At 37.7% G+C, this 11,321-nt stretch overlaps 3 protein-coding genes across 10 annotated transcripts; 1 reads left to right on the top strand and 2 right to left on the bottom strand.

Annotated features, from left to right (window-relative positions):
* Positions 1–451: 451 nt before the first annotated feature.
* cbll1 (Cbl proto-oncogene-like 1, E3 ubiquitin protein ligase) lies at positions 452–8,273 on the bottom strand. 5 transcript variants are annotated; one of them, XM_058774341.1, is made up of 6 exons: positions 8,138–8,273; positions 3,337–3,495; positions 3,110–3,216; positions 2,927–3,010; positions 2,747–2,820; positions 452–1,747 (listed from the first exon to the last, which is right to left on the bottom strand). In XM_058774341.1, exons 2-6 carry the CDS (start codon positions 3,485–3,487, stop codon positions 718–720), a joined length of 1,446 nt encoding a protein of 481 aa, XP_058630324.1. In that variant the 5' UTR covers positions 3,488–3,495; positions 8,138–8,273; the 3' UTR covers positions 452–717. The 5 variants fall into 5 exon arrangements, with proteins under 5 accessions (XP_058630324.1, XP_058630320.1, XP_058630321.1 ...); XM_058774337.1 differs by lacking the exon at positions 8,138–8,273 and adding an exon at positions 4,111–4,192; XM_058774338.1 differs by lacking the exon at positions 8,138–8,273 and adding an exon at positions 4,111–4,192 and having other exon boundaries at positions 3,110–3,213.
* bik (BCL2 interacting killer) lies at positions 4,519–7,503 on the top strand. 4 transcript variants are annotated; one of them, XM_058774346.1, is made up of 6 exons: positions 4,519–5,169; positions 5,246–5,274; positions 6,417–6,517; positions 6,599–6,739; positions 6,847–6,955; positions 7,364–7,503. In XM_058774346.1, the coding sequence occupies exons 3-6, from the start codon at positions 6,423–6,425 to the stop codon at positions 7,478–7,480; spliced, it is 462 nt and encodes a 153-aa protein (XP_058630329.1). In that variant the 5' UTR covers positions 4,519–5,169; positions 5,246–5,274; positions 6,417–6,422; the 3' UTR covers positions 7,481–7,503. The 4 variants fall into 4 exon arrangements, with proteins under 4 accessions (XP_058630329.1, XP_058630330.1, XP_058630327.1 ...); XM_058774344.1 differs by having other exon boundaries at positions 4,522–5,169; positions 6,596–6,739; XM_058774347.1 differs by having other exon boundaries at positions 4,519–6,517.
* On the bottom strand, positions 7,862–11,216 carry mcat (malonyl CoA:ACP acyltransferase (mitochondrial)). The gene is made up of 4 exons (XM_058774343.1): positions 9,794–11,216; positions 9,589–9,676; positions 8,480–8,697; positions 7,862–8,275 (listed from the first exon to the last, which is right to left on the bottom strand). Exons 1-4 carry the CDS (start codon positions 10,199–10,201, stop codon positions 7,871–7,873), a joined length of 1,119 nt encoding a protein of 372 aa, XP_058630326.1. The 5' UTR covers positions 10,202–11,216; the 3' UTR covers positions 7,862–7,870.
* Positions 11,217–11,321: the final 105 nt, after the last annotated feature.

Here is an 11,321-nt window from a genome sequence, read left to right as displayed (position 1 = left end):
TTTGAAACAACAAAATCCAAACATGTAACTACTGGTGATTTTATAATGAATTTATCTGTAAAACAAATTTAATAGAATAAAACTAAAAGAACTACATATTACCTGTCTTTTATTTTATATATATATAAAAATAATGGTATATTTAAATGGCGAATATGTAGAGTATTATCATGAAGACAAGGTTTTACAAAAATTGCAAACACAGCCAATTAAGTCTGGAAAAGGAATACATTTTAGAAATAATTACCAATGATAGAAATACATGACAGATACTCACGATGTTATATGTTTGTTTGTATGTGTATAACATTATTTAAAACATTAGTTTTCATCCAAACTTTCAGAACCCCTCAAAAATAAAGTCTTAAAAAAAAGACTGAAACTTGATATTAATATGAAAAGTAAAATTTAAGACACTATATAAGATACTAGATAAAAAATGCAATAAAAACATATTTAATTTGTACATTTAATTTTGATTACATTCAAGAAACAACACATTCAATCAACAAAAGCCCCTAAAATGCAGCATGTATGGGCTGAATTATTAAAAAGAAAATGTTTGAATATCTGACGACAACAAGATTTAAAACACCATTCAGTACTGATCTTTACTATACAGTTTATAGTTTCAGACTATAAAATATCCATTCGAATCCCTGCCAGGTTTACATACCAAATCACTTTATTTAGCAACAACAACAAAAAAGCACGTTATTACTGGTAATACGGTCTGTAGCGGCCCTGATCGGGGTGATGTGGCCCCGGCATCTGTCCCTGTGGAGGGGGACCCTGCATTCGAGGAGGAGGACCCCTGGGCGCCGGCCACATTCCAGGACTCAAGCCCCCGGGCTGGTTAAACGGTGGGCTGAGTGTGCTCTTGTCCTCGGGAAACTGGGGGTTGTAATGGTGGGGAGGCGGGGCACTGACAGGGGGACCTCCATGCTGAGGGGGCGGCCCTGGAGGAGGATGGTTCATAAATGGGGGCATCTGACCAATGAGATGTCCGGGAGGTGGGGTGATGGGAGGGGGAACAGATGACAGCGGCGGAGGGGCCTGATTGAAAACCATGTGAGGCGTGTTTGAGCCCTGTCCCGGGTGCGGCATGGGATGACTGATGGGGGGAGGGGGCGGCGGGGGGCCGTAGTGCTGCTGAGGCGGCGCCATCATGTGATGCGGATGGGTCACAACGGGCTGACCTGGATAGTCTCCGGGGTGATGGTGAGGGGGCGGAGCATTGCCGGGCTGGGGGAGGGGGTCTCGGGATGGTCCGGAGCTCGCAGAATCGTCCTGGATGGGAACTGTGATGAGGTTGCTGTGCTTCCGCGTGGTGACGGTCGAGATTCGGAAGGTCTCCTGAGCGAGAGAGCGGGATGGTCCCATGTCTCCGGGCGGTTGGCCTTGCGGAGGTCGGAGGTCATCGTGGGAGGCAGAGGGAGGCTGGCTGTAGGGGTCATGGCCTGGATGAGCCAGAGGAGGAGGGATAAGCACATGGGGCTTGGGCAGGTGAGGTGGGGGCACACGGAAGCGGTCGGACACCTCCGAGGCGGGAGGAAGGTGGAGAGAATCAGAGCGGCTGCTGGAGCTCTTGCCGGACCGCATGTGCCGGTGGTTGATGTGAGCCTGCAGGTCTCTCTGGGACAGATAGGTGCGTTTGCAACCCTGTACGATACTACACATGTAGAGAGAGCCACGCTGACACTGTTCAATCCGCTGCACCGGGTCTGTACAGCTGTACATGTTTAGGCTGGGAACAGAGAGGACATATGCAGAAGCAACATCAGTAAAACACTCTGCATATTAGTGCAAACTAGGACTGGACGATATGTATTATATATTTACAGCATAATCAATTCATAACAATGATTCAGCATTTTATTGCAGGATGACAAATTGGTATTTTATGGTATTTCAGTTTTAAGTACAAAATATATGTAGGCAAATATTACTTTGGATTAATATGCATTGTTATATTGGTGCATGTAAGTGACGATTACTATCATTTAAATATAATTTTCATTGTGGAAGACATTGCATTATTATTTTAACTAGATTTCAACTTTATTTTGCACTTTAATACTTGCATAAAACATTTTGAATTTGCTTGGGTTAAAAACCTTATTGTAGAAAATTATTCAACTAGTATTAATCATTCTATCCCTGTATATATATATACAAAATTTTTTTAAAAGCTTTAAAGAAAAGAGATGGAATTTGTTTTAGCTACACTACCATTTGGTTTTAGTTGAAATAAGTATCTTATCTGATCAAAAATACAGTAAAAACAGTCATATTGTGAAATATTATTACATTTTAAATAATTACTTTCTATTTTAATATATTTTCATATGTCATTTATTTCTGTGTTGGCAAAGCTGAATTTTCAGAAACCATTACTGCAGTATTCAGTCTTCTAAAAAGTTGATTTAGTGCTCAACAACATTTCTTCTTATCAGTTTTGAAAATAGTTGCGCTGCAGAATTCTTTGATCAATAGAAAGCTCAAAAGTGCAGCACTTATTTGAAATTGGGGTAAATTTTAAATGTCTTTAGTGTCACTTTTGATCAATTAAATTGCATCCTTGCTGAATAAAAGCATTAATCTCATTAAAGAACATCTCAACCCCAAACTTTACAATACTAGTGTGTATCACCTAGTCATATATCTACATGAAGCATTCTCTATTCTAGTGTAGAAAGTTAGTAAAGTTTGAATTTTAGAGGCAAAAACGGCTCATTTTTCTTACCCTGGACACATCTTATCACCCTTCCTTTCATGATGTAATGCACACTCGTAGCAGAAAACATGCTTACATGGGATCTGCAAAGAAATGAATAAATTAAGTCATGGCAGTATTAAGTCATGTCACCAATAAGCTGTGACTTGCAGATTGTATGCATTCATTATACACGTCAACTATTCTCACCATACGGCCGTATGTCTTAATCGGCAGTCCACATTTGTCACAGAAATGAACAGGTGTCTCATCCTTTTCACCGATCAAATTTAGCTAGAATAAATAAAAGAGAGAGACAAACAGTGTTCACAACACTTTAAACACAAGCATCTGAGAGGTGGGCAAATTACTCCTATACAATGCAGCCTTTACCTTGTAGTCCCAGTACAGCTGCTGTGGGAACCGACGCTGGCTCGCAAAAGCGTCTCCAGCTTTCACGCCACAATCAAATCGGTCCTCCTGCTTGAAGTTAAACCCTTCTAGCAGAAACACAGATCAGAAAACAAGCCCCATTTGCAGTGCATCACAATATCTAATCATATGCTTGTGAAAAATGCAATATATGAACTCATTTGAAATGAAAAATATAGACACAATACCTTCTTCTGCAGAATGGGCTTTGGACGGTAACCGTCCCGCTGGTCTTTGGGGTCGAGGGGCAGGTTTATTCCTGGCCTGTTTGGGAAGAAGTTTGATTGGGATCCTCCTCCTGACATCAGGACCACCTAACGGCCCGTCTGTACCCTGCATATCATTGTCTGCATGGAAAAAAGGACAAGTTAATAGTTTATTTGGACCTTCATTGGATATCAATGCAGAATTAGTGAGCGTTTTGATTAACAAACTGAAATATCTGAGTAGAGCTATATAAAAATATATATATCTCCTTGCAGCCTGTATTGATTCGTGGGCATTATATTTACATAAATGATAAAAGATTTGTGCTTAAATAAGACTTGAGTTTGATGTGAGGTTGATACTGATACTAATGTGAACGATCTCATGTAAGCAGTAAAGTAGCATGGCAACAGACAAAATACAGCGCGCGCACACATAACTATGTTATATTTAATATCCCCGAGGAATGCACGCTTTAACACATTTGTGTTTTTATTTACAACATGCTGAAGACTTTCTTTAGAGATTGAATAAACTGGATCTAATGGACTCAGGAAGATTAACGCCACATTGACACAGAGGCCATAACCGATAGTGATGTAGGAAAAGGTCTTTAGCTAGGCATACTCATAACGCAGCTCGATTATCTACATGCAAACATGTGTAAAAACCCGGCGCAGATACGTTGTGGTTACAAGAAACATGTTTTGGGTAAAATAAACCTGCCAACGAACACTATAAATTTCCCTCCTTACCACTATGGTCCATAACGGTGTGAAGCCACTGCTCAAATGCACTTCCGGTTTGTACATTTCAAAACAAAAGCCTCAAATTATTTCCATAACAAATGTCGTTAAGATCACGAAATACATAAATAAATTTTAGGTTCATAATTGAAAATATATATAAATTAATCGTGTACTCTGAATGTCTTCAGAAAGCAATGTAAAATTGTGAATACGTTTTTAATAGATGCACTGGAGCAGACAATGAAGGAAAACCAGTCAAGTGTGAAGCATACACGTGAACTTAACTCCTTCAATACGGGTTAAAAATCATCGCAGGATGCACCTCATTGAGGTAATATTTTTATGTAGTTCATATATTTTTGTAGATAATAAAATACTATTATTCTAAAATGTGGAAAATAATGGTAACATAAAAAAATGAGTAGGCCTATATGTGTGAAGACCATTTATTGATTTCTTTAAATGTACATTTACACGTAACAGCCTGCCATTATACACACACCCGTACAGTAAATATATTTACAAACACTTTATAGAGAGAGAGAGAGAACAAGAACATATGAATTAATTGTATTTATCAGCAAAACAGCCAGGTGGCGTTGTGAACACTAAGGTCCACTGCCAGCAAAGTGGCTGGGGCTCAAAGTAAAAGTAAAAGTAAAAGGACAAGAAGGGAAATTGCAATTTAGATGAAAAAGTTAACTGGCCTGCAGATGAATAAATAAATCATAAGAAGTACAACACTGGTCATTACTGAGCACACAACTCAATACTTACCACATATAGAAAGGAGATGGAAACCATTGGGGTTTTGAAATGTAAGAAAGGTCCAGATCCTCTATGTCTGCTTTTTGGTCCAACAGACTGAATAAAAACATCTAAATGGTTCAGATCTGTGTTTAATGAATGAATGTAGTGATATCAGACCCTTTAGTGTCCTCTATTGGCCAGAAATGACAGTGACACCCATAGCTGCTTCCTGAGTGTAAAGCTACAGGCGTGGCTGCAGGTGATCACTGTACTGAGACACATCACAGGAAGAGACCAAGATTAAAGGACGCTGCTGTAAGTCTGAGAAAATTACAAATAATACTAACAACAAATCTTCCTTATGTTAACATAATATCTTGAAATGTTTCAGGGCGGCGTCCATTTTAATCTACAAACAAGGTATGATCTTGCTTTTGTTTTCTATTATGCACCTGTCCTTTGTTATCAAGCCGAATGGGAACATGTTGACTGCTGACAGTAAATGAGTGCATGGTGAAACTTACCATTAAAAACATACAAATATTGATATATTAAAAATATATCTTTAAAATATTCAACAGCATGCCTGAGGATACAAATTAGTACTTTGTAGCTATCTAAAGATTGACTTATATTTAATTTTTAAAGTTTTTAATTTTTAAAGTTTTGTTTACATATTAAGTGGTAAAGAAAGCTTTTACAAATGTAAAAGTCAGAAATTAAGATTTTTTCAAATTATTTTTGATGTTTTCCTCGTCTCAGAATGATGGCCGAGGTCTTCAAAAAATTCTGCGTCACAGTTTATTTTGACATAATAGTCTGTATTATTACACAAAAAAACATTATTCACACTCCGTTTTAGCTTTTATGTCGATAAACAATGTACCTGTTCAAAAAAAAAGATGCAGTTTGTTCGGCTTTGAGCAGTTTGGCTGATTTGAATGAGCATTTGCATCAAACCTGATGTTTTCAACAGTCACATGAAGGAGAATGAAAACACGTTTGTTTTTCTCCTCATAAATGATAAATGTGTTGATTATTTATACTATAAATAATCAAAATGTATTTTAAATCACATGCGCTTTCATAATACCAAATAGCGAAAGTAAGGCCAAAGGCGAGGGCCGAGTCAGCTTTATGGTGCTTTGTGAACTGTGCATGTCTGCGTCCTTCCATTTTTTATTAGCACAGAGACCAGAGTCCTCTGGCATTGCAGGAAGTTGTGTTTATGGCTGCAGGTGTTTTTCGAAACTTGATTGTATGGGCAATGATGTCATGTTCTATGCCAGCAACAGACAAAGGCACACCCAGTGTCCTCAGGTCACATGGCCTGTGTGTTTACAGAGTGATAGTAGTTCGTTGAAAGCAATAGCTACAGGACCAGGTCACGTGAGACCACAAAGGGCAGGACGCAATAACAAAGTCCTCTTCCTCCACACAAACAAAATAAAGAACCGCAGCAGATAAAGGAAATAGAACACGGAGTTTAGGCAAATGCATGGTTATATGTGATGCAAGAGACGGCTGAATTAGTTTCATAAACATGATCGCACACCTTTCAGAACACAATGGTGGAAGAAACGAAACAGCGGAAAAACGCCACATCCCTCCAGGCTGGACCTGGTGAGGTAGACCACAACACTCGCTGTAACATCGATATGAGGTAATTATTTGTTCAGAAATGTTATATTGTAAAATACAATACAGTATTTTACACACAAGTCGTTTTTGGTCTGAATAGCAGAGTTTCCCAGCGTATTGGACGACAGCTGGCTCTGATAGGGGACGAATTGGACTACAAATGGCGTGAACAACTGCCCCTCCAATGGCAGCCCCTGAATTTTGGGATTTATCCTTATGTCCTAACCAGGAGAGCGTTCTCTGGGTGAGTCCAGAGAGAGCATTTCAGACGTTTCAAATGAAGATACTGAAAAATATGAAAGAATTGATGAAACTGATGAATTGAAGAATTAATGAAACTGTCTTAAGCAGGATCTTCAACAATGTCTGGGGGTCCAAAATTATGCCAATGTTGAGGACATCCTGGCCGGTTCCACAGCTTCAAAATGGCTGTCAGGAGGCCAAGAAGTGGGCAGCCTTGGTATGGACAATATTTATTTTGTGTCTGTAAATATATATGAATCTTGGGTAAAATGTTCATTTATTTAACCAAAAATACACAAAACAGTAATACTGTGAATGTATTTCTATCATTTTTCTGTAAGTTTTTAGGGATTTTTAAAGAATAATTGCACAACAGCACAATTTCTAGCCACATACATACTGTAGAGCTATGAATAACTATAAAAAAAAATAATAATTTACTACAGTAAATTTAAATAATTTAAATTTAGGATTTTGTTCATGTCAATGCATTTCTTTAGGCTTAAAAATGTACAATAAAACATACTTGATATTTTCAGGTCAGGTTTGACAGTGGTAACCCTGGTATTTAAATGAAACTGTGGCATAAACTAATTTAGTTATATTTTTTGTGATCTTTTCTCAGGTATCCAACTTGCACGTTTCTGACTGGTCTCGCAGGACCACATACATATTTGCGTCTGCTTTACTTCTGGTCACTGTGTCTATCTTACTTATAACTTGGAACGAATACGAAGGCTGAATGTGACATTGAGGGGGTCAAGAGCTGGTCTTTGGCTCAAATGTTAACCAAGGCTGATTATTATTATTATTTTTTTAAAACTGCTTACTTTAAATTCTCTTTTATAACTGATTTGAATGAAGTGCTGGTTCACATATATAAGTTAATATGTGCAGGATTTTGCAAGCTAAAGATTTTTTTTTGGTGTGTGCTTTGGGTCTGTTGCTGGATAATTGGGCCAATGAATTGTTACCTCTTCCTCTAAAAGCATTTCTGCACTACTAAAGGAAGCTGGACTTTCCAAACCAACAAGCGCAATAAAATTTTTAAAAAGAAAACAATGTGTTTGGCTTTTTTGCATTTATCTGAAAGAAGAAAACCAAATGTAACATGTTTTACTGCACATCAGTCCTATGGCAATACAACATCTACATGCGTATAGTTCTTAAAGGCTTTCATGTTGCACTTCTGTAGCGTTGAGCCCAACTGTCTACCAGGTCCCACCTCATAGGTGTGAGGAAACTCCTGCCCCTGGGCTCTTTCATAAATCTCATGCAACGTCTGCTCCCATTTCACCGGAGACACCAGCTGTTTGGCCAGCTGATTGCGTACGTGCTTGTCATGCATGTAACGCTTGCCGTCCACATTGGAGTGCACAGAGATCTCTGGCCGCCGTACCTCTATCTTTCTGAGGATGTCTCTCAGAGGCTCGACGGCTGACTCCATCAGTGTGGTGTGAAAGGCTCCGCTAACTGGCAGTAGTCGCGTTCTCGTGAAGTTCAGCTCTCTGGAATGGTTTTGAAGGAAATCCAAAGCCTGTGCGAGAGAGTGATTGTTAAAAGCACAGCAGAGCTTAACAGTCAGGACTTCAAAACATAAAATCAAAACACACTTTTTTTTAAAAACACATTTCTGGCCTTTTTGTAATTGAATTGGCAAAGTTCAATAGCTAAAACAATATACTTATAATATTTCTCATGAACAAAGCTCTTTGCATCGATTCCAAATGATGGATCTTACCTCTTTGTGGCCAGCTATTACTCTGCCATCTGGAAAAAGGTAGTTGGCAATGGCACACACAGGCTCTTGGATACCGAGAGACAAACAGTGCTCCCTAGCTTGGACGCAGGCGTATTTGTAGTTGGCTTGAGGTCGACCAATCACAGACAACATGCCACTTGATACAAGGTCAGAGGCCTTCTGCATTGCCTCTGCCCTCACCTTTACTGCAAACAAAGCTGTGAGCAGAAAACAGTACCATTATAATAAATAAATGTGGGTGAATCTTCAATATGAAATATGAAAAACAATATTTTGCATACAAAAAAAGACAACTACTTTTAGGTATTATTTTTATTACAACTCTTCTTACTGTATTGCAAAAGAAAAACAATCTTATTACTATGATGATAAAAACAATGATATGCATGATGATGTACTCATACATCATGATGGTACTTATGATACTGCCTTTAATTTATGCTGATTTATAAGCTATAATAATGAATAATAATAATAGTTGTTTGTAATGAAAATTATGTTTGTGAATAATGAATAATAATTAAAATAATGACAATAATATACATATGTGTGTGTGTATATATAAGGTTTTAGCCATTTTGTTATGTGGTTTTGTCATTTTGATTCTCTTTTAATTATCCTTAACGTTAATTTAATGAATATGTGTCTTAGTTTTAGTAATTTTAGTATTCCAACTTATTTTATTTCAGTTAGTTGCCAAGGCAACATTTTCATTCAAGCTTTTAAGCATAAGTTTATAATCTAATATTTACATTTTATGTCAGCTTTACTTTAATTAACAAAAACGACTTTGTAATAGTCTGTTTTAGAGTCTAGTTAACAATAAAGCTAAAATATCTAATTATGAGAATGTAGGGGAAAAATGTGCTTAATTGTCATAATACAAATAAATAGTTTTTTTTAATTTATTTTTTTTTACTTCATGCAAAATACATTTGATAAAATATACAATAAAAAACTAAAATTAAAAAAATACTTTATGGAAATATATCATTTCTTTTGATTTTGGGGATAAATGTGATCTGGATGTTTCACACTTGTAAAAATGCAATTAAATTAGTTCATTTTGTATGTTTAATAAGCTTTACCTTCAGCAAAGTTCATTGCACCAGAGAAGACCAAAGCAGCAAATTCACCAACACTGAAACCTGCTGCACTCACACAGCTCTCAACAGCCTATAGATGGGGTCAATGAGTTTGACATTAATATTGACCAGGGCAATATTAATAATATATGCATGACACTGCAAATCCTAATAGATTAGCTGTCGACTGATCTTGTGGCTAACTTACAGCAGGATTTTCATGGTTCAGTCTTTCCACAGCAGCCAGTGAGCAGACAAACACAGCTGGCTGGCAATGAACAGTCTTCATTAGATCTTTCTCGGGTCCATTTAGGCACAGAGACAGCAGGTCATAGCCAAGCACCTTCTCAGCTACAGCAAACATCTCTTTGACATTGCCATACTTCAAGAGTCCTTTCCCCATACCGACAAACTGACTGCCCTGGCCAGGGAACAGAAGGACGGACGCTTTCCCCGGAGCTCTGCGTGCTCTCCTGGGCTTCTCCTCCTCAGCGCTGGGCTGACTGTCATCAGAGGAGACGGGGACATCTGACAGTCTTCTGCAATGGTAGACAGCCGCCTTATTCCGAAACAAACGAACTCTACTACAACACTTGAGCGTCACGCTGAAATTCATGATAAAAAGTTTTTGTTGAAATTAAATTCAACACATATTTTTCAGAATACCCTCGCAAGCGGAGGTCAAATGCAAACCACACTTGTTTTGAAGCCTCACTGAAGACAGCGCGCACTTGTGTCACACGAACTGTCGAGTATTTCTGCTATATCATGTTTATTCATTACACTATTTCAAAATCCTTATATTATAACTTCAGTAGCACTCCCGTGCTTCCCGCATGGCATGTGTGTATTTTTCTTCTATTTGTATATCGGATGTAGTCTGGAAAACTACAAGAGCTCAGCGCCATCTCGTGTACTGGAGGTCATATTCTACGTTTACGCCCTTCATATAAAATAGAACATTTAATGTTAAAATATGTGGAAATATATTTTAATAATATATTTTCAGAAATGAGGTCGTTGCTAGGTGTCAGGAGAATAAGTTGCCACATGTAAATGTTATACTTTTATAAACTTGATTACATTATCTGTTTGACATGGTTTGATATTACATTGCCCGGTTACAGTTTAGATTTACGCGGTTTTGTGAATTTCATGGTGATTTATTGTTCAAATTTGATTGAAAAGTCATTAAATAGTCTAAAATAAAATATTTAAAGTGGCAACATGCCTACTGGTCAACTTGTCAAACTATATAGGCTAATTGTAAATTATATTTTTAAATGGTCTGTCTGTCTGTCTATATATCTGTCTGTCTCTGAACTTTTGCTACATTACTACATTTGTCTGCAAATAAATAATATCTAACTAATCTTGTGCCATGTAGGCGACATAATGTTTGTTTTCACTTTGAATTCATTGTAAAGTGTTAGTGATACATGCTACTAAATGCTGATGTAAGGTTTGAAATCACAGGTTAGACCACAGACAGCATCTGAACATATCATCAGTGGATAAAGCACTGCAGTACATGTATCAAGACCATTATTTTTCGTCTGCAGAAAAGCATATTGCCAGAACCCATCCATTATGTTTCTGGGAAGTGAAAGTTGACAGTCATCCTGTTCCTTTTCCTTCTAGTTCACGCACCAAATACCAAACTTCATTTTTCTCCATTTTCTGATTCAGTCTTTATCAGAAACGTATACCTTTGCAGCAAACGCGCCATCATGGTA

Source organism: Onychostoma macrolepis, chromosome 04, assembly GCF_012432095.1.
Source record: "Onychostoma macrolepis isolate SWU-2019 chromosome 04, ASM1243209v1, whole genome shotgun sequence".
Lineage (NCBI taxonomy): Eukaryota > Metazoa > Chordata > Actinopteri > Cypriniformes > Cyprinidae > Onychostoma > Onychostoma macrolepis.
This window is presented reverse-complemented; position numbering and strand designations above follow the sequence as displayed.